Source organism: Schistocerca cancellata, chromosome 1 (assembly GCF_023864275.1).
Source record: "Schistocerca cancellata isolate TAMUIC-IGC-003103 chromosome 1, iqSchCanc2.1, whole genome shotgun sequence".
Lineage (NCBI taxonomy): Eukaryota > Metazoa > Arthropoda > Insecta > Orthoptera > Acrididae > Schistocerca > Schistocerca cancellata.
This window is the reverse complement of record NC_064626.1, coordinates 498459041-498482023: the sequence shown is the minus strand read 5'-3', so window position 1 is coordinate 498482023 and position 22983 is coordinate 498459041. Positions and strand designations below refer to the sequence as shown.

Here is a 22983-nt window from a genome sequence, read left to right as displayed (position 1 = left end):
TTTGTTCTGAACGCACTGGAAGATAACATGCCCATATCTCGGGAGAAATTCTAAGTGTTTAAAAACTTACATGCATGTAAGGAAATACCACTCTCTTAAATAGCTGTAAAAGTTCGCATGGATGTATAGATGAATAGCTGAATGTTAACCTGTTTTCTCCTTTTTGTTGTTACAACATTTAGAGGCTATAAACTTAACGGTTAAGCTTCAAATAAACGAAAGACTTTAATACAATGTGAAATAATTGAAGCAAACTCTGTTCATTTATAGTTCTTAATTTACAACCAAATCCCTTACACTTCACAATCAGGACAAAAGGTTATCAACTAAATAATGAACATGAATGACATTTCTGCTCGTAACAGTCCAGATGTGATTCAGTGGCTATAATAATGCCTCCCTTGAACATCTCCTATTCATGCATCAAGCCTTTGTATGTACCAGTTTGCCATACACGGACACCTTGGATATCACACGTCCCTGTTATTCCAAAGCAACTATACTTAAGTGGAGGGAGAGGATAAGTCCCAAAAACGGGGTGTTTGGTATTCATAATGCATGGCTTTAAAATTGTCAGGGTTTTTACTTGTATCTCACCAAAGAAATAGTAGGAAGAGTCAGTTTAGTTTTGGAAAGTATGGGAAAAGAAGGGGTCATTGCTGTTAACATTTTATGTGTGTTGGCACCAATTTTGGTAATAAGAGTTGCTTAAAATTCTCATGGATGCTTCCACATTGTAGGACACTTTTGGTTCTTCCTTTTAACACTGCAACAACTATTACAGCTTGAAATATTATTCCACCAGTCTTGGTGTCTACAATTTATAAATTGTCTGCTTTATTGTGTATTTATAAAATGTGGCCACCTTTGGCATGTATTCATTACAGTTCATTAATTTCAAAATTTCTTATTTATTGCTACTCCTGCGAAGCTAGTGCCTCATCTCATTTTAAAATGTAACATTAGTAATTTAGAATTTTCTTTTGTTCAGTCTTTCAGGGTCTTTTGGCAGTTCCCTGCATTTAAGAAAATTGTCTTCGACCTTTTATATGTAAGGTGTCTAGTGTGTGTGTGTTTTTTTTTAATGTGTGTTAAATATGACAAATGAAATGTGTTTTTCCCTGCCCCATTGCTGTCAGGTGCTCCAGGTGTCCTGGCTTCACCATTTGCAGCCATGCATGGTCTTGGCTCACCGCTTACCTCGCCGTATGGCAACTCCGCAGTTGGAGGTCTGGGAGGTACGAACCAGCTGGCCTGTCTTCTCTCTGTCTTTCTCTGTCTCTTTCTCTCTCCTGTTCTATCACCAGGAGGCACATAAAACTAGCTGGTGGTGGCTGCTCCTGCAATAAGTCAGTAATGTTGGATGTGGGTTCACATTTGGTTCAGGCAGCAACATGCCTAAAGGCTTTTTCCCTGTTGCAGCAACACTACTGCATTGGTTTTTGTTTGTAATTGTTTTTGAGGAACTGGCTTAAAGTGATTGCTTTTTTTTGTTGACATATACTTGCTTTTAATTTGTCCCAGTGAGATATGGGACAAAATTTTGTCATATGCAGAGGGTTGTGTGTTCCTGCACGTCATGTTTGGGGACAGCTGACATCCTATATCAGTTTCTTTCTTTTTTTTTCTTTTTTTTTCCCATTTTAAGAAGTGTTCTGTGTGCCTCCAATGCCTAATGCCATTATGTTGATTCAGTTCTCTTCAGGTTGCTCTTCTCTTCTCTTCCCTTCCTTTTTCTGGATTTTGGTTGTTCAATCATTGTTGCATGATAATGTATCAGTTTTGATGGATTCAGTTCATTGAATTACACATTCCTTCTAGGGAATATTTACATTTCTGGAAAAAAGCAGACAAATTCATTTAAAATGGCAAAAATAATTTCACTTGGAACAAAACGTAAGAGCTATGTGCATATGATGCCAACTACGGAATAAACTAGACACTTCGTTTTTAAGCTCACAAAAATGGTGATCGGTTGACTGTTGTATTACACTTCCAACATAATTCACGATTTCATTGGTGTAGGTCTTAAACCAAAAAATGTTTATTTTCACATTGATATAACCAAAGTTAGTAATGAATGTTGCTTGTAATAGTTTATAAAAAATATTGTGTGTACAAATTGAAAAGAACATTTCACTACAGGGTTTGTGAAATTGCAGTCAGAAAGTGCATTTTAAGAGGTTGTGTCAAATGGCTTTTCAGAAAGAATCAAAGAAAAGGAAAGAAAATTCGAAACTTGAGTAACAACAGTTGGGTTCCTGCTACTATATGATTTACTGAGTTGGGAAGGAACTGGTTTATTTCTGTTAATTCTGATAAGCTGAATAAAAAGATTATTTTGCTATTGTGTATCATTGCTCTGTTAGTTAATCATAACTTACATTTATAGATTATTCTTGGTTTTAATGTGGTGAAGGTTGCTATAGATCTTGGAATATTAGATATGGATTGAGCAACATGATTGGAATCGTTGTTGCAAACATTGGCAACAAAGTAACAAGAATATTCAGTAAGTTATTAATAAAATTAAAAGTTATTCGAGTGTTTGAAAAGTTATTTTGGACTTCCTTTGAACAGTCTTCCCTCTTCACCCATGCATACATTTGAATTGCAGTTGCTTAAAACTGGTGTTCCGTGAAAAGAACGTCACCATGTCAAGCAGTCTGTGAATACTTGATGGAATATAAAGAGCTGATACTGAGTGTGGTGACAATAGTTCAGTTGATCTCGGCAGCTGTTGTGGGCTGGATGTGGCAGCTTCGCACACCAACCTCAAACAATAATGTAATAAGATTTTGTAAAAGGCTCTGTGGTGATGCCACAGTGCAGGCAGCTATTGTTTTTGCCTGCAGCCATTCGCAGTATTGAGAATGTCGAGGGTCTACTTATAGCACCTTGACTATAGTAATTTCCAGTTACTATTTATCAGTAAACTTTCTTCTACAGGCTTTTTGGAAGTTTTACTTTGTGCTGTGCTGATGCTGCAAAATTTTAAATATTAGCAGCATTTGGAAGCAAATGTTGTAGTCACGATCCCTCAATAATTTGAACCATATTTACTAATAAATGTCTTTCCCAAAAATCACCACAGCTCAGATCCACATAACTGATTTTATTTTTAAAATATTCTTGACAGTTGGAAACAGTTACTGTGAGTAACTGCATTGTGATTAGGTGTGTGTGTGTGTGTGTGTGTGTGTGTGTGTGTGTGTGTGTGTGTGTGTGTGTGTGTAGTATTGATAGAGGTGTTTCTTGGTGCCAGAATACAAAACTTACAAGTAGTGAAAATAAACTCTTTTAGAAGGAAGTTTAAGTGTGTCCATGTGACAATGATTCCAGTGGAATTTTGATTCCAAACGGAGATGCACACACGAGAAACCTGGATGGTAGAATCAAAAATTGTGAAGATGCACTAGAGAAAAGATTAAGAGCATGGAAAAGATGATACTCTACAAAGAAAGAAATTGATTATTTGGAATTTGTATACCAAAGAAATTCAACGCCAGAAAATTTTCATACCTCTGAAGAGAAAGTTTTGAAAGTCTCTCCTGCTTGATGTTGGATTAGATGCCATAACATCTTCACAATCTGTGCAACCATTTCAAGACAAGTTGCAGTTTTAAGTTACCAAAAATTTCAAAGTTCATGACCTATTTAGTTCAATTTTTTACATGATACACTAACGTTCGGATGGACATAGGCTACATATTTCTTAAATTTGTGTGTGGCACAGAATTATACATGTCGAACATAAAGGGTAAATGTCATTACTAAAAAATCCAGTTCATGATTGATTTTAATTCATTTGTTACTTAATTTTGTGCTGTCACTCAAACATTTTGTTGACCGCGAGAAAGAAAAAACTGTGCTTTGAAAATATGCGGATTAGTTTTCTTTCTAGGAGCTACGTTTAACTCCTCTCTTGTACCCCTTATAATAATGGCCACAATGAATAAACGCATTCATTTAAAGTGGCTTTATTTCCCAATCGAAGTCTCATTTGCAGTACCAGTAAACAGCAACCAAAGTCAGAGAGTGGGGGGGGGAAGAGCAGATGAACAAAGGGAATGGGAATGGAGGTGATGGAAAAAGATAGGGGGAGATGAAGTCCATGCTTTGCGACAATGGTGAGCTAACCTCTAAGAACAAAGAAAAGTGCGAAGACACTCTTGAATTGTGAGAAACCAGTTATACCTTTCCAAAAAGTAGAACCTGAAAATGTTATTCATAATTCAAAACCACCAAGTTAAACTGAAATTCAGAGTAAAATTACTTGGAAATACCGAGGATTCAGTTGTAGAATAGTGGGTGTCTGCTCTCCTATATTGTTGCACAAGAAAGGAAATATGGCAGGTGGTAAGAACTGTAGAGGAATATCTAGTGACTATTACATACAAAATCCTCAGAGTATCATCTCATTTAATACCAGTGGTAATTCAGAAAAGGTTGGTGCTGCATAGAACAGATAAGGAATTTAAAACTGATCATCAGTAACTTGTCCAACAAACAAGAATTTGTTATAAACCTTAACAGACATCAAGAAAGCATAAGACTCCGTAGACAGAGAAACACTCTTCAGTATACTGGAAGAATTTGGCACAGACGAAAACTTCGGTAATAATTAAAGAAACAGCGACAGAAACGAAGTGCAAAATAAAATTCTAGGGAGAAATTTCACAACCATCTGAAATAAAAGTAGTGTAAGGGAAGGTGATGGCCCCAACCCTTTCCACGTCAACTGCATTTTTGAAAAGATAAGGAATGAAATCTTAGACATTAAGAAAACAGATTAGGATATAAAATCTGGACAGTCACTTCCATATCTAGCCTGCGCAGATGATTCAGCAGTATTTTCTCAGAAACAATATGGCAGCTGTGCAAGTCAACCTGTTGAAAAAGTTGGCAGAAAAGACTGAAGTATAAATGTCTTTCAAGAACACAGAATTCATAATGAATAGTAAAAATGCACTAGAATTTCTAAGTGCAAGCTACGGTAGAGTAACTAAGGGAAATAATACATGTGAGTGCTCTAGATAAAGAATCAAACAAAAATAGAGCCCAGAAAATAAAAATGTTAATGAAGACGTTTAAAATTAAAATAACCCTCAGTAAAAACAAAAAGCCAACATCAAAACAGCCATACAACTGCTGTGCCTTTATACAGTAGAATACCGTATTTACTCGAATTTAGGCCGCACCTGAAAAATGAGACTTGAAATCAAGGAAAAACAAAATTTCCTGAATCTAAGCCGCACCTGAAATTTGAGACTCGAAATTCAAGGGGAGAGAAACGTTTTAGACCACACCTCCAAACCGAAACAAAGTTGGTCCATTGTAATATGAGACACTATTTAGGTCGAATGAATGACAATACAGCTACAGTAGTTTGGTTAGTGTGGTAAGCTTAGCATTTAAGCTTTACCAGGTAATCATTGCTATGCGTCAGGCACTCGGTCCGTATTTATATGGGTACTCTTCATTTTTCACGTGCTTCGTCTGGTTTGAATTGATTGCTTCCTTTTTTTACCTGATAAGTACCGTTCTCTTTTTTATAGGTGTTTCTGTCACTCTAAGCTCAAAATGCATTATTGTACTGTGTCGTGCATTGTTTGTTGCATTCTGATAATGAGTGTTTACGACCTGTCGCTGTTTGCGGCATGGTTTGCTTTTGTGCGCGCTATCGCCGCTTACAATTAAAAAGAGAGAGAGGAATCGTCTCATTAGCGAAACAATGGCAAGAGACTGCTATTTGTTGTTACTTACACAGCTGCTTTCTTTGATACGGATCAACAAGAACCAAATAATAGACTGTGTATGATAGATGTTCTGAACAAAAGTTTAACGAAAATTTTTCTCCGTTTGAAAATCTTTTCAGATGCCACTTCAGTACATTACATTCTGCACAGAAATTAGTTATCTTATCTGTACAGAAATTAGTAATCTTTGATTTAAAAATATAGTCAGTTGCCTTGCTTCATTTCTGACTGTATCACTATACAGCATAAGAATAATACGACTATAAACATGACATGATATGTATATTCTTCCACGTTTGCTGCTGTCTCACTCTAGTTTCGTAGTTCATTAGGCAGATAGGATTTAAATGAGATAGCACGAAACACGAAGGAATACATGGCAAAATGTTCACATTCATGTTATTCTTATGGTGAAGAGAATACTGCATGTGATTCACAATTCATAAAAGTTCCTATTAGCAAGCATCTCTTGTCACAGGTAGGAAAAAATTCAGAATGTAGAGTTGGCCATATTGACAAACATCCCAAACAGTCTTGCCAGTCGGATTTTCGTAGTACATCGAAAGACTGCTACATTCGAACATGAACAATACTGAATTTGTATTTACTTTGTTGGATAATGTATGGAAATGCAGTGGTCAAAACTCGGGGCGGAGAAAAAAGTTCGTCGTCCACCTCTTTTATAGCGCTACATATATTCGACATCAGAATTTAGCTGTGGCGGCACCTACCAACATTTTTCAGAACTTCTGCTTACTTTGCATTCGACTCTAAGCTGCAGGCGGTTTTTTGGATTACAAAAACTGGAAAAAAGTGCGGCTTAGATTTGAGTAAAAATGGTATTTAGTTCTCGACAAAAATCAAGAAATTAAAGAGTTATGGTAAAAGGAAAGGAAGGTGCTATGGAAAATATTTGGTCCAAAAAGCATTGGAGGTGCTGGGATTAAAAGAAGTAATGAAGCAAAAGTGCCAAAATGCAGATCAGTTGGTTCAGTGTAGTGAAAAAGGATTCCGCAGGAATCAGTGTTATGAAAGCAGAAATTCTAGACGGGCAAACTTTTTGAAATAGGATTAGCGAGTTCAGGGGTTTCAAGAACAGGTCAGAAAGCACGTCACAGTATTGAAAAGTGAAAGAAAAGTTAGTGCACGCTGAAAGAACGAAGAAATACAGGAATGATCAAAAACCAGTAAGGAAATTAACTTCACGTGGTCCATAGATGGCCGAAATAGAAGAAACAAGAATTACTATGAGTAATTATCTTCAGAGAAAATCAATAAATTTTCATTGCATGTCTATAAACGGTTCAGAGGGTTGTTTGTCCCCCCCCACTTCGTTTATTTCTTTTCTCTTTCCTTCCGTGGAATAGCATCCCATTAATCTAGCAAAAATGGATGAGAATTGTCATAGGTCAGCTATAGAATTTTTGTTCTTTTATATTTATGCTTTGTTGACTTATTGTTTGAAAGCACTTCATAAGTAGTTAATACTTTTATTGGTTAATCTTGGGCCATCCGAAGAAAATATCAAACTGAACGAAGACAACACGTGTCGGATTTGTTCATGGAACCTATTGAAAAATGTTAAAGGTGTGAGTAATGTAATAATCTGCAAGTAGTTAGTACTTGTAACTGCACTACACTGGCACCAAGGAACTATTGTAATTAATATTTAAGAGCTACAATTACAGTAGCTCAGTAAATAAGTATGTACAAGAAGGATCTAGATTAAGATCAACTTTTTTACAGCAGCTGGGATGCCTCTAGCTGGTTTCCAGATGGCTGGTGCAGCAGCAACCACTGCTCTTGGTGGCGCTGGAATTCGCTTGGCTGGCTCACTAAATACTGGTGGATGTGTACTGCTTGTCAGCAATCTGAATGAAGAGGTATAGTTCATTACAGTTACAAAAATAACTTACAACAGTGTTCCTCCCCGCCCCTCTCGTCCTGAGTAATTATACTGTTCTGTCCTGCACTCATGTTGTCGTAAACTGCATTCTCATAATGTTTTGTTCATATTTGCCTTTTTCACTGTTGTGTTTAGAGGAAGTTACATGTTCTGAAAATAATTATCATAAGTCATAATGATTACAGTGTTTCAAAATTAATGCTAAAGCACATATGAACATTTTGTTTGATAATCATTTCACTATGCATCTCATAGCTCACATTTGTTATGCACTGTCACAACTTTGTAAGATCCCATTAACACAGTTGCCTCCAGTGTGTTGAATTGTTGCCTTCACTTAGTTTGAAATGAGTCTTGAAGAACGTGGATGTACAGGTAAACTTCATTGACTCAGTACTGTGTTCAATAAAGTTCCGATGCTTTTTTTTTATTTCAAAAGCAGTGCCTTTGTTCATAGACAAAATACCACAAAAGAGCAACATCCTGTGTTTAGGTTGTAGTTCTGTAAGAATTACACTACATGTGTTTGGTCCCCCCCCCCCCCCCCCCCCTCCCCGACATTGCACACAAGAAGTCACATTTCAAATTGTCACCAAAGAAATCTGTATGCTTTGTTACAACCCTCTTATTTTTTTCTTGACATCATTTGCCGAGACTGGCACTTTATCTCGGATGTTGCATTTGTGTGGGCTGTGTTCCAGCCTGAACCATACAAAAGGTACATTTCATCACATACTGAACTTCAGATCAAAAGTTTACTGATGTGATTCAATAATATACTAAACAAATCTAAACCTTTTGTAATTATTAATTATGAGTCTTACTCTCAGTACAAAGGTACTCATTAACTGGCTCCATTTTCCGTGGCTGTTATACAGCATATGAAAATTGAGAAAAATATACAATTATATGTTAAAGGAGGAGCTATATGCTGGTTGCCAACAAAGTTTGAAGAAACATTTTCTGCAGAACTAGTGTGGAATCTCTTACAGTGTATGATTGATTCAGATGCAATCTGTAGGGGTTGAGATCTTTATTCCTTTCCTGTGCCTTTTCTCCTGAAAGTTTCTTATATTTTTTCTATTACTTTGAACAATGGCACAGGCTGGCTGCTTGGGTTAATGGTGCTATAATCATGTCATGTGGTGTATTTTGTAGTACTTGATTTCAGCAGTGAAGCTATCCATCCTTTGTTCTCTGTTATTAAAGGGAATGGTTAAATTCTCTCATTATTCATTGCAAAATTCTTCATGCTCGTACTTCACAACAGCAGAAATCTGTTTCGGGTCACCCATTATAGTTGTACGTGTTTGCGGTGAGTGCTCCTGATGCGTAAAGCATGTTTACATAATAGCAAGCGGTAGAGATTTTTTTGTACAATTTTCAGTCAGCTTATACAGCAAATAGTGTAAGGGCTCCATTCTTGGAAAAAATTGTGTGTGTGTGTGTGTGTGTGTGTGTGTGTGTGTGTGTGTGTGTGTGTGTGACAGTTGCAGGCAGGTGTACGTCTGCCATGGATCTGGACTTCAAAAAATGTGTGATTAAAGCAAAGATTGTGTTTTACATTGTTTTATTTTTATTTGTGTCCATTTTGTCAGTTAGGTTAAAATGTTAAATATTAGGCAGTTCAGTAAGTTTGAAATGTGTGACAAGGAAATAGATCATGCTTCAGTAGATACATCAGTCACTAGAAATAGCCTTTTGAATTCTCTGTAATTTTTGTTTTTGGTACTATAGTCAGTTTGTTATTTATAATTTAATGAAATGGTTTGTTGAGTTCACAGCTTCCCTTGTAAGCCTGTAAATTGTTATTTCCTTAGAATTCTGCGTGTGCGCATTTTTGTATGGAATGTACTTCTCTGGCACAGTTTTGAAGATTGCTGAGGTGACATTTTGTAAGGTCTTATTTACTTGTTGGTATGGAATCACTTCAGTTTCCCTGCTCTGTCAGTCTTACCTTCACTCATTCATTGCCAATGGCACACATAAGGGATAGGATATAGCGAGTTGAAAAAGTAGCCGTGGTGTGTACTGTAAAGGACCACTGTACAGAACACTCCCGTGGATATTGTGTGCATACGGGCGTGCAGCTCTATCCATCCAAAATCAGTTGTAAGTTTCTTAATTGTCAGAAATTCAAACAACTTGTCATTGGATACTATAATTGGTGGTAAAAAGACCAAATTCTTATTTCTAAACCAATCCTATTAAATGCAAATGCAGTTAAATTTTTCATACCCATTTTAATTGTATGTTACATACAGTTAAACATACAGTTAAAATTCCTCCTGAAACAATAGTAAGAAAATGTCCCAAGAGGCTTAGTGTTGTTGTGCTCATAATACAGGGTGTTGATGTACCGGGTGATCAAAAAGTCAGTATAAATTTGAAAAGTGAATAAAACACGGAATAATGTAGATAGAGGGGCACAAATTGACACACATGCTTGGAATGACATGGGGTTTTATTAGAACCAAAGAAATACAAAAGTTCAAAAAATGTCCGACAGATGGCGCTTCATCTGATCAGAATAGCAATAATTAGCATAACAAAGTAAGACAAAGCAAATATGATGATCTTCACAGGAAATGCTAAATATGTCCACCATCATTCCTCAACAATAGTTGTGGTCGAGGAATAATGTTGTGAACAGCACTGTAAAGCATGTCCGGAGTTATGGTGAGGCATTGGTGTCGGATGTTATCTTTCAGCATCCCTAGAGATGTTGGTTGATCACAATACACTTGCGACTTCAGGTAATCCCAAAGCCAAGAATCGTACGGATAGAGGTCTGGGGACCTGGGAGGCCAAGCATGACAAAAGTGGCGGCTGAGCACACGATCACCACCAAACTATGCGCGCAAGAGATCTTTCATGCGCCATCTGTTGGGCATTTGTGAACTTTGTTTCTTTTTGGTTCTAATAAAACCCCATGTCATTCCAAGCATGTGTGCAAATTTTTACCCCTCTGTCTACATTATTCCGTGGTTTATTAAGTTTTCAAATTTATACAGACTTTTTGATCACCATGTATATATGGAACCAGTGATGTTGGCTACATTAAAATACAATGAACGTTGTTTGAGTGAAGCCCCCCTTTTAACTAGTGGTTATTACAGAAAGGAAGATATTGTTAGGCACTAGGTTATTTCCTATGCAAAAGTGGATAGAAAAAGGTATGAGAGCGTTTTTCGTTAAAACTATTTGACACACAAGTGCTGGCAAATACTTACCTTTAAGGAGCGAAATGTACAGTACTGACAACGTCCACTTATGGAAATAGCTATCCTAGCTTGTGAAACTCTCCAGTAGAAGAGGTGAATATATTGAGGAAGATTTTATAAAAGGCAGAACACTCAAATCACTCACTAAGATGAGAGGGACATATCTTATTCTTGCAACAGATGGGTGTCTCTCATCCTGTGACCTGTTGTTCCTTTTTAATATCCTTTAATCTCTCCTCCACTACTTCATGAGAAAGGAACTAAGAGTTCCACAAGCCAAGATACGGTTTCTGCTAGACGGCAGGCAACAAATGTTCAGTAATAGTTATAACACTGGTGCAGCCATAAAATGTTGATAGCATGAGAGTTTTGCAGCAACTATCTCCTTTCTTTCTCCTCCCAGGAAATGTATTTATTACTTCCAAGATTTACTTTCTTCTCAGTTTCTCTTGTGTTGCCTTATGATCAAAGTGTGAATTCTCGATAATTGCAGGCATTTTGTTCCTGTAACACTTTATATGGTTGGGTTTTTTAGTATTGTTGAGAATGTCTTATTATCTGTAGTGAGAATGTGGTTTCGTTTTTTTTCTTTTTCAAATGAAACATTCTAGCCGATCAGAGTGTATTAGGGCATGACCAGAAAATATGTTCTGTTCTTTATAACACCTTTCATAATTACTGGCATAATTAATTATGAACCTGTTTTTGTGCATTTTTATTGTTTGAGGGGATAATTACTGTGAACAATTGCTTTCCTTAATACAAATGGTTTCAGAAATTGGGTACTTTAAACTTTAAATCTTTTTAGTGGGAACAAATTCAGCAACAAAAACTTTAACGACATCCAAATATAACATTTTATACTCACACTTGGATGTGTAATAGCACAGTGTTTATACTGCCTGTTCTGTGGCATAACATGTAGTGGCAGCTGCAACCTTTAGTGTATTTAAAGTCTTGGCATTGATTTTCTGATGGTAAAAACCTTACTTCCAGATAAGTGCATTAATACTACTATGCCGATAAATAGCAAAGACAGTACTTCGCATGTTTCATTATATTTATAAGGAATTCATTGACCAGTAGGGCATAGAGTTCATTATGCACTCCCGGTTTTGTTTGCTTAAAGTGTTCAGTTTACTAGATACATGCAACATTCACATGGCTGTTAATATTACATCTATTTCATAAGTCATTGGTCTGTTAATTGAATCTATTAGACGCATTTCTGGCCCATTGTTTTGCGGTGATTGCTTATATTCTACCAATTTTTTAATGTCAAGAGTGACCATCACAGCTGTATTGTTTTGTAACCTCTTGTTTTAAAATGTACACGACAATACTTATAGCTTGCTGGAGAATAACAAGTTTTTGCTTAACAAGAGTGTGTTATTTGCAGCTGTAACATTCAGCTAGCTGCATGGTTACTTTTATACTGAACTTGTTTTTTCCTTACATTCACACTCATCATTCCTGGTAGAATATGTACTGATTTTTTTTCCAGAACTAACTATCTTCTAGACTAGTACTTGCTGGATTCTGGTGTCCTATCACTACTGTGACATGGAACATCTTGCCACAACACAGTGTAGTGAAGTTATGTTTACCTCATTAGTGTAAATCTTTTGTTTATAGAATAAGCTACAACTTCAACTATGAAACAGAGAAGAAAGCAATGTATGTTTATTTCCAGCAGTAATTACTAAATTTTGTTCCATTGGTATCATTTTGTTTTTAACTGATAAATTAATTACATTGCTTTTTCTCTGAAAACATGAGTTTATCATCATTACCATTGTATCATGATTTAATTTTCTCAATCTCTTTTTGTTTCTCTTTTTTTCCAAACATATCTTCTCCGCCTGACCTGTGTGGTGCGGTGTGTCCCCCTGCCCTGGACATCAAAAAATATATTTAATCCCACTGCTCTTCAACTCTATGAAAATCTACGCAAATATATATCTACTTCTGCTCTCTCTCACTTCGTAGATGGTCACGCCTGAAGCTCTCTTTACCCTATTTGGTACGTTATGCACACAACTTTTTTATTATTAATTACCATTAATTGCTTTGTTTTGGTTTTAGATAATGTATTTTTTTCTTTAGAGATTTTTCCTCACTTTTAGATCTAATTAGTTTGTTGTTAATTTTCCACCTGCATTGTAGGATAATTGAACATTTCTCTTTAAAAGAATTGTTAACATCATGCATTCTGGATTAGGTCTGTTTTTTAAAGAGCATGTGACTAACTAAGCTTTTGTAGCAAAAGTACTTTTTCATTTTTTGTTTTGCTTCATTGTGAATTCATCTGTCATTTGTACTTTTCATTGTTTCAGCAGATTCCTGTTGTGCTTTGATATATAAATACTTTTGTAAAATATCATAAAATATACATACAATTAGTGTGTGCACAGCTTCATTGAAGTTTCCTGTGAACAAACCCTGTAGCTTGACTAGGCTTTCACATCAGATTCCATAATGAATTGCATGCAACTCAAAAGGAATGTTATTCTTTGCTTGAAACTGAACAGTGTTTACTTTTTCTGAGTACCACTAAATAATTATTTTTTGGAAGTTCATTGTGGTGTTCTTGCTTATGCTTGATTGTATTTTCAGTTACAATTCAACATTTTATTTTTGTCTTTATAAGAAAATTCTTTCCTGTTTCATACTTCAGCTTGTGGGTGTTAAGTCTTTTTGTTTACTTCTTGTCCGTAATACTTCTATTCCAGGTTTTACTTGTGCTCTGACTCTGCAAATTTATTGTGGGAAACATATGAATGGTGGCCCAAAACTTTTTTCTGTTCAGTTGAAGTTTGGCCCAATCAGATCATTGTAGCAGGATTATCGGAAATATTTTACAAAGAAGTAGACTGGTGGTTGCTATTTCAGTTCTTGAATTCTTGAAAGCCCAAATCTGTAATTTGGCAGTGTAATAAACTTGGGGGGGGGGGGGGGGTACTTAAAACAAAAGGATCTACATAAAGTGGAGCTGAGTAATTTCAAAATTATGTCTTCATGGTGTAGCAGTAACTATAAGCTGCATCCATAACTGGTAAAATAAACTGCTCTTTTCATGTTCCATATGTCTTCTAAAGTTTTAGTTCCATTAGATGAAGTAACTCCTTGTTTACCTGCTGGTTCTTTGTGTTTTAAACAAAATCTGACTTACATCGTGTAGCAAAGATACAAAGTAGAAATTGTGAAGGTACCTATGTGAGATGTTGGGCACATCTATGACTTAACAAAATAATTACTTAATCAAAATGTCATATTGTGCCAGTAATGATAAACTTACTTTCATATTTTGACTGTATTATAAACAGTGTTATTTTTAAAATGAGTATTTAAACATGTAGATGTAAGTGTGGACGTCCCTGTCCCTTCGAAGAAACTGACGGTGAACACATTAATTAATATAAATTATTATCTTGCTTTTCAATTTCAAATTTAATCTATGAACTGTTGCATGGTATCAATAAATCTGGACATTGAAATTGCAAATAGCACATTTGTTGTTGTGTAGTGCTGCTGTGTTCTCAGATTACACTAAAATGAGCCAAATAACAAAGCTCATCAACAGAGTGCAGATAAACAATTTTTGAACTGTCACACTTGCAACCCGCAGAATATATAGAACTGAAAATATAGAAGAAAATAGTCCTTTTGAAGTTGATGGCCCTTGTGTAGTATGCAGCACCAAGTTTACTACACTTTTGTTTTCTTTCAGGTGTGTATGGCGACGTACAGCGTGTGAAGATCTTGTACAATAAAAAGGATAGTGCCCTTATTCAGATGGCTGAACCACACCAAGCTCACTTGGGTAAATGCAGTTACAATTTTGTCCCGCTGCCATAAAATTTTAAAATATTACAAATATTTGAAATACTTTTTTTTGTTAAATTGCAATTGAAATCGTGGCTTTTACTTGATGCTCTGCCAAATGTGGTAAAATACTTTACCTCTGCAGTGTGAGTTACCTGTTTCTGTTATTTAATTACTCTCTGTTTACTATATCTGTAGTTCAATTGAATGCGTTTCAAATCCCTGAGCCATTGAACGGTCTAAGGAGTTTCTTGTCTCATCCTTGATCATTCACAGCTTACGCTTATCCATCCCTAATGACCCCATTGTGAATGTTGTTAAATCTTAGTTGTCGATCACTTTGTTTCATTGTAACTCTTTCCTTTGCTTTGTGATGTCTTAGCGACAATATAACAGATATCCAAAAACTCTCGTTTGAATTCTCACATGAAACTTCAGTAATCTGAAAAGTAGTATTGTTTGGCTTAGTCTGCTTATAAACATTTTGTGGCATGACACCATGTCACTTGCGTATTAATCACAAAAATTCCTTTGTTCAAAAAGTAATTACTGTTGTGTTCATTTTTCCCCAGAGTAACAGTAGTTAAGACCAAAAATAGAAAACCTCAAAAGTTTTTTGTGACATTTAACAAAAATAGAGACCCATTTTATATGACAAATCATAGATATTGAAACATGTTTGGTAAAAAATAAAAAGAGAACGTCATGTTTCTCAGCCAGAGCTTAAAAAAAATACTGTGTTTGTGTCAATAACTGGTACACTAATCCACATGGGGACGACAAGTAAGAACAGTGACATTGTCAGTTGTAGCAAGACAGAGAGGAGTCGTCCGATGCAACGAAAAATGAAAAACTGAAGAAAGAATACAGAACAGCATGTAGATATAAGTCAATGTTGATTGAATTGAAGGGTGAGATGCATTTTGTGCAATTGTAGAAGCAAATTCAGAAACAGCATCATGCAAAATCATTGTGGTGATAGGCAGTATAACAAGAATATAGGAGATGAGATCATATATTCCTGAGTTACTGGCACTGGGCTGTGTCCTCTGAACTACAAAGGGTCATAAATTGGATGCTCGCCTCAAACATTCAGATTATCTCACCTTTAGTAACTAATTTTTTGGACTTTTTGCCAAGCACAGTATGGAAAATATTAAAGGCGGCGTGGCGTATGCATGAGAATAAGCTTTCAAAAAACACACAATACTGTTGTTTGGAATGCGAGTAGCACCTTGTTTTAAAACATTATTGATAGAAAATGTTCTTTAAATTCATGATAAATAAAATGTAATGTACTTAAATACATTGATTGATCGCAATCCATTTTAATTTTGATTCACAAATGAGAAAAACAATGTTTGCAGAGTGAGAAATGTGTGATGAGACAGCACCAGCCTGCGCTAAGGGAAAGAGGCAGAGGTGTATGCTCATAAAATAATCACTTAAGGGTGTTAGAGATGAGTGGAAAAGTGCTGCTCAAAATTCTGCCCTCTGAAAGATGTAATAAATTTCGCTTAATTACAGGTGGTCTTTAGTGGGTTGTTAATTTATTTTTTTTCCTTGTAAATTTTGTAAAAGATTACTGATTGGATTATGTTATAACGTCCAGCACTGATAAAATAAAGATATCACTAACTGACATCAAAAGAAATGATTTGAAATAAAAAGTATTGTTTCAAAGAAGTTACTTCACAGCAACAGAAGCAATAGCTTAGCTTAATTGAGCGTTTGCAGAAACTGTTACCATAGATAAGCATTCCAGTTATTAGAATATTAAATGTGTGATTTGCAATTAAACACACATCATTCACCCCCCCCCCCCCCCCCCAAAAAAAAAAAAAAAAAAAAAAAAAAAAAAAAAAAAAAAAAAAAAAGCTTTGTAGCAAACATGTTCATTTGTAATGTGGTTTTAGTTTTATCTATTGCAGGTATCATACCTAGTGTAGGACTAAAAAGACATTGTCAGTAATTTTATTGCTTATAAGTGAAAAACATTTTGCAGAGAATGCACTAAGCAAGTAAGGTGAATATATGTAACTTTAGTGGGATACATCATCCTGTATTTTAAGATAGTGGTTTACCAATACCCAGTCACAGGGGGATCATAGTTCAAAGTTTGTGGCTGTAGCAACTCATCACCACTAAGAAATTGAGATCATTCCATTTTTTAGGCAACAAGCAGCAAAAATTGATGTGTGTGTGCTAATGATAGGAGGTTTTAATCTTTTTAACCCTTTGACTGCTGTTGACATAGCATTTCAATTTTTCCTTCCACACTACTGATTAAACTCCTTGCCAATCTCTTGAGTACTGATGATTATAGGTGCGCCATCTCTCAGGTACCAGTGTGCTGCTAATGATTTTATGCATACAGCAGAATTTCAGACCCATATTGGCAGTTTCCACATTTCTGACTGCTAAGTTGTGTGCAGGTACTTTGTTGCGATCTCATTGTACTGCATTTGGCTTCGCTTTTTTTCTTGTTGCTCATCAATAGGGCATTTCACAGTTTTTCTCATCTGTTCTACAGAGAAAATAGCAAGGCAGCATAGTTGCAATGAGGAAGGGATCCATGAAGATACAAAGAGCAACAGTGATGATGAATTATTTTATGACAAGTGGTAACTCCTCAACGGAATCTGAAAGCAACAATCTTAAGCCATCTGTCACGAGATTCAACAAGGGATGCAATTGATGTTGTTTGGAATCTGAAGTATCTGAAAGCGATGGTAGCTTTCAACAAGGATTACCTAACTTGGATCAGGAACTGTTGAATGAAAAGGTGTCTTTACATTTTTGCAAATTTGTAACAACTGTACCTTCGCAACGAAGGTTCAGTGTCACAAATTAAGCTTGACACGTACAGTAATGTTCGTTTCAGCGGTGACAAATAGTAGAGCAATGGCAGGAGTTACGATAGTAAGCTCTCCGGAAATATTCGTCATAGGGTGAGGCTTGCCATTCTTGTAACACAGCCTCGTGCGATGACTACTTAGTGCCCAGCTAGATAGGTAGCAAGCACATCTACAGCATCCAAAGGGTTAAACAGATTCTATATTACGTTAGTCTACCCATTACTGTCCTTCCTTCAATCTCATTATTATGCTCTGGGTGATCAGTCATGAATCTTAATGTAAAATAATTTTTGTTTCTTCACCTAGCCATGACACACTTGGATAAATTGAGAGTCTTTGGGAAGCAGATACGTGTAATGCCTTCTAAGCATCAGACAGTTCAGCTGCCAAAGGAAGGACAACCAGATGCTGGCCTTACAAAAGATTTTACAAATTCAGTCCTGCATCGTTTTAAGAAACCTGGCTCCAAGAATTATCAGAACATTTATCCACCATCACCAACGCTTCATCTTTCCAACATTCCGTAAGTGTGTTTCTCTTTTCCAGAACTCGTATTTTAGTTTTAAGTAATTCATATGTTGTTGTAAAGCAGTAAAGTTTGGAAGATAGGCGACCAGGTACTGACATAAGTACAGCTGTGAGGACGGGGCGTGAGTCGTGCTTGGGTAGCTCAGTTGGTAGAGCACTTGCCCAAGAAAAGCAAAGGTCCCGAGTTCGAGTCTCGGTCTGGCACACAGTTTTAATCTGCCAGGAAGTGTCAGCTTTAAGACAGCTTATTTGCAAATGGTTACAGTTACTGACAAATAAAGCAAGAATACCCATTTGTTGGGGAATAGCCCAAATATTCAAAGATTGGGCTGTTGCTTAACAGTGACATAAACACAGCAAAATTACTTTGTAAAAAATAGTGAGATATGGTATGGATATATTATGAAACTGTTAAAAAGTAATAAATCGGGACCCAATAAATTTGCATTTATGATAAATGTGAATATAGACGTGAACTTTGTCTCAAGTTGTGAAAACCTGGAATATTTGCTATTTCATGGGAGATCGTACCCAAATGGGCTATCTTATCAGAGATAATTTAAAGTAGCCTTATTTTCTGCACATAAATATAAAAAATGTAACTAATTTTGGTTACTGGTATTGCAGATCTGGCAAAGCCTAATTTAGAAATGTGCCTAAGAATGTGTTTGCAAAATGAAAAATAGATGAATGCAGTGATATAGGAGTGTGCTCAGTGCTCTTATACTACACCAACTGTGGGTGATAGAACTGTCTGTATTTAAGCTCCTGTAGACATTCAAACTTAATGATAACTTCCTTATCCATGGATTTCTCGATTAACTTTATAGATGTACCTACAGACTTAGTTATATTAAACCTCACTTCCAAAGAAACTGTCGCGAATTATTTGATACTAGTGGGAACTACTACTATTGTGAAGTATTTCTTGCAATGACTTAAGCACTGTGTGTACAAGAGAAAGAAAGAAAGATGATAGTCCAGGAAATGGCTGAAACTGGGAGAGAACTATATATATGAAAATCTAACTAAGTTCATTAAATTAACACATCATGGGAATGCATAGTTTGTGGTTGTGGAAACTGAAGATACAGTGAGAAAAACTGTTTTCACTAGGCATATGTGGCAATACATATACACATTGTCAAGCATTTTCACTAATTGGCCAGTAATTGAAACTCTTCTAACAGGTGAAACTGTCTATTGGTCAGACATGTCAAACAAAGCTGCATATTGCCAAATAATTCGACAAACTAGCAAAGTTTGACAAAGTGTTTTAACATTTACAGCAGCTTTAAAGTACACACCATGTAATGCAATGTAAGAGCTAGTCATAGGGGCAAGCATCAGTTTAGAACAAGGCAACCCCCTTATGTTCGTCTGTTTCTTGTACACGGATTTATCGAGGAACGATGCAGGCACACCAACGAAGTTTGTCATATTTAATCTTACTTTAGAAGCAGCTGCTGTGAAATACTTCGTTAAAGTTAAGAGTTGGTATAAGGTGATAATTTTTATGTTGAGTATTTCAAACTGTGGTTGGATACACAATAATAGAGGTCAGGCATGAATTACATTGCTCATGATACTGCAAATCTTGGTAGACATTTGCGCAGCTTCTGTTACCGAATGCTTTGTGTTGTTTGGTGTTTTCTTTGTATACTTTTAAAATTAGTGCAGAAACTAACCCTGGTCCTTCATGGAGTTAAGTATGACCCTCACAACACCAGAAAGTATCAGTATTACCTATGATAATGCAAGTTTTTCTTGCTCAGAACCCAAGGGTAGACTGGCTGCCCTGCAAGAGGAAGTACACCATTCTTCGCCCCACTGGAGGTGGTAATTCCAGTTCATTTATGCTTGCAGGAGACTGCCACTCTGTACTATACCAACTGGGAAACTAGTTCTTCAACAATGCCGAAGTCTTCCCTAATGTGTGAATAGTTCCTTTCAATTTATGTATATATTAAGTAAGGGGCAGTCAAAACATTCCTGTTTGAGGGTGTTGTGGCAACTTCCATGCAACATAGCGTGACTCTGAAGCGAGTAATAAGCAACAATGTCTAGGCAAGGGATTAGTGTTACATTTGTGCCTTTCCTACGTATGTGTATTACATGTGGAAACTAGAACTGTGGCGACATTATTACCAAATGTGTCCAAAGAAGACCAGCATTCTATTATTCTTTTTTTGGCTTTTGAAGGACAAACACTGGTAGACTTTCTTTTTGGAAGAATGTTGTGGCAGCATGTCTGTCTGAAAAAAACTGTTGTGGAATGGTGTGCAAATTTCATTGTAATGCACATCCCACACTTCAAATTTCATAATGCAGAAGTCACATCTCAAGTGGGAGACAATTGAGCATTTGCTTTACAGACCTGATATCATCCCACGTCATTAACGTGTTTTTGATCCATTACAAAAGGCCTTAAGGGATGTGCAGCGGGCAGTTACGGAATTCAGGACGCACCACGACACAGTGTTCTACCAAACACTATCTTCAATCTGGTGTATCAGTGGGATGATTGCCTCAGTGTTCATGTCAATTTTGTGCCCAATTGGGTTACTGACTTTGGACTGTATGTACTGCCTTAGAGTGAAAACTTTTTGATTGCTCCTTACTCCATACTGGTTCTATCTACAGTGTTGTCGAGTAAGGGTCACACAACTATCAGTGCACATGAAAGGTCAGAATTCGTATTCTGAAGATATTTTCACTATTGGATTGGATGGGAATAGAAAAATGATATTGAGAAACATCTAAAATTGGAGGGCAACTCTGTTCACTGGTGGAAAATACTGCTGCTTCTCAAAAGAAACAGTAGTTTGCCATCCAACAATGTGGATTTTCCATTGTTTGAGTAGCCTGTCATTTGTTTATGGCTTCAATAGAGTCAAAAGAAGAAAACAAGCAAAGACAATTTTGGAGAAAAGGCTGTTGAAGTTTTTGCAAAACCGAACATTGCAATCGGAGAGCTTGCCAGTCACCACTTCTTTTAACAGTTTCAAAGCACTAGGGCTTTGTTTTCTGTCATATTGTGACAGCTGTTTAAATTTGTGTGTTTGGTCATTTAAAAACAAAAAAAGATAGTTCCAGTACTCTCAGGTCCCCATTACCAAAACATTAGCACACACAAGCAAGGATTTGGTTTGTAATTAAGTACCTAACTTGAGTAATGTAAGCATTAAGCAGCACATTAGAATTTGGAAAGTAAAGAGAGGAAAACACACAACATTAGAGTATGTCTGTGTATGTGCGGTTGGATATGGGTGTGTGTGCGAGTGCATACCTGTCCTTTTTTCCCCCCTAAGGTAAGTCTTTCCGCTCCCGGGATTGGAATGACTCCTTACCCTCTCCCTTAAAACCCACATCCTTTCATCTTTCCCTCTCCTTCCCTGTTTCCTGATGAAGGAACCGTTGGTTGCGAAAGCTTGAATTGTGTTGTATGTTTGTGTTTATTTGTGTGTGTATCGACCAGCCAGTGCTTTCGTTTGGTAAGTCACATCATCTTTGTTTTTATAGAAGGAAACATTCCACGAAGGAAAAATATATCTAAAAACAAAGATGATGTGACTTACCAAATGAAAGTGCTGGCAGGTCGACAGACACACAAACATACACACAAAATTCAAGCTTTCGCAACAAACTGTTGCCTCATCAGGAAAGAGGGAAGGAGAGGGAAAGACGAAAGGATGTGGGTTTTAAGGGAGAGGGTAAGGAGTCATTCCAGTCCCGGGAGCGGAAAGACTTACCTTAGGGGGGAAAAAAGGACGGGTACACACTCGCGCGCGCGCGCGCGCACACACACACATATCCATCCACAATCTAAAAAATATTAACTTCAGTCATTACACAGAAATTGATACATACAACACAGAACAAAATTATAAATGAAGAACAAAAAGGCTGTTGCAAAGGAGCACGAGGATGTAAAGAGCAACTGATAATAGATACAGAAGTGACATATCAAGCTAAAACTAAACAAAGGTCGCTACACTACGCTTACATTGATTACCAAAAAGCTTTTGATAGTGTATCCCACTCATGGTTAGTACAGATATTGGAAATATACAAAGTAGATCCTAAATTGATACAGTTCCTAAACATAGTAATGAAAACCTGGAAAACCGCACTTAATATCCAAACAAATTCAGATAATATCACATCACAGCCAATACAGATTAAGCGTGGAATATACCAAGGAGACTCATTAAGTCCTTTCTGGTTCTGTCTTGCTCTGAACCAACTATCCAACATGCTAAATAATACAAATTATGGATATAATATTACTGGAACATACCCACACAAAATCCCACATTTGCTATACATGGATGATCTAAAACTACTGGCAGCAACCAATCAACAACTCAACCAATTACTAAAGATAACAAAAGTATTCAGCAATGATATAAATATGGCTTTTGGAACAGACAAATGTAAGAAAAATAGCATAGTCAAGGGAAAACACATTAAACAAGAAGATTACATATTGGATAACCACAGCGACTGCATAGAAGCGATGGAAAAAACAGATGCCTATAAATATCTAGGATACAGACAAAAAATAGGAATAGATAATACAAATATTAAAGAAGAACTAAAAGAAAAATATAGACAAAGACTAACAAAAATACTGAAAACAGAATTGACAGCAAGAAACAAGACAAAAGCTATAAATACTTATGCTATACCAATATTGACCTACTCATTTGGAGCAGTGAAATGGAGTAACACAGACCTAGAAGCACTCAATACACTTACATGATCACAATGCCACAAATATAGAATACATCACATACATTCAGCAACAAAAAGATTCACATTAAGCAGAAAGGAAGGAGGAAGGGGATTCATCGAGATAAAAAACGTACATTATGGACAGG

The 22983-nt window shown here is 36.3% G+C and overlaps 1 protein-coding gene across 5 annotated transcripts in view; it reads left to right on the top strand.

Annotated features, from left to right (window-relative positions):
- LOC126178069 (polypyrimidine tract-binding protein 1) overlaps positions 1 to 22983 on the top strand; it is a 260740-nt gene that overhangs the window by 207793 nt on the left and 29964 nt on the right. For 2 of the 5 annotated variants that reach the window (XM_049924501.1, XM_049924503.1), the window contains exons 9-13: positions 1140 to 1238; positions 7506 to 7642; positions 12879 to 12912; positions 14620 to 14712; positions 17879 to 18095. In XM_049924501.1, coding sequence (XP_049780458.1) covers positions 1140 to 1238; positions 7506 to 7642; positions 12879 to 12912; positions 14620 to 14712; positions 17879 to 18095 — 580 coding nt within the window. The remainder of the gene's footprint in view (positions 1 to 1139; positions 1239 to 7505; positions 7643 to 12878; positions 12913 to 14619; positions 14713 to 17878; positions 18096 to 22983) is intronic. The other 3 variants (XM_049924502.1, XM_049924505.1, XM_049924504.1) reach the window with 3 other exon arrangements.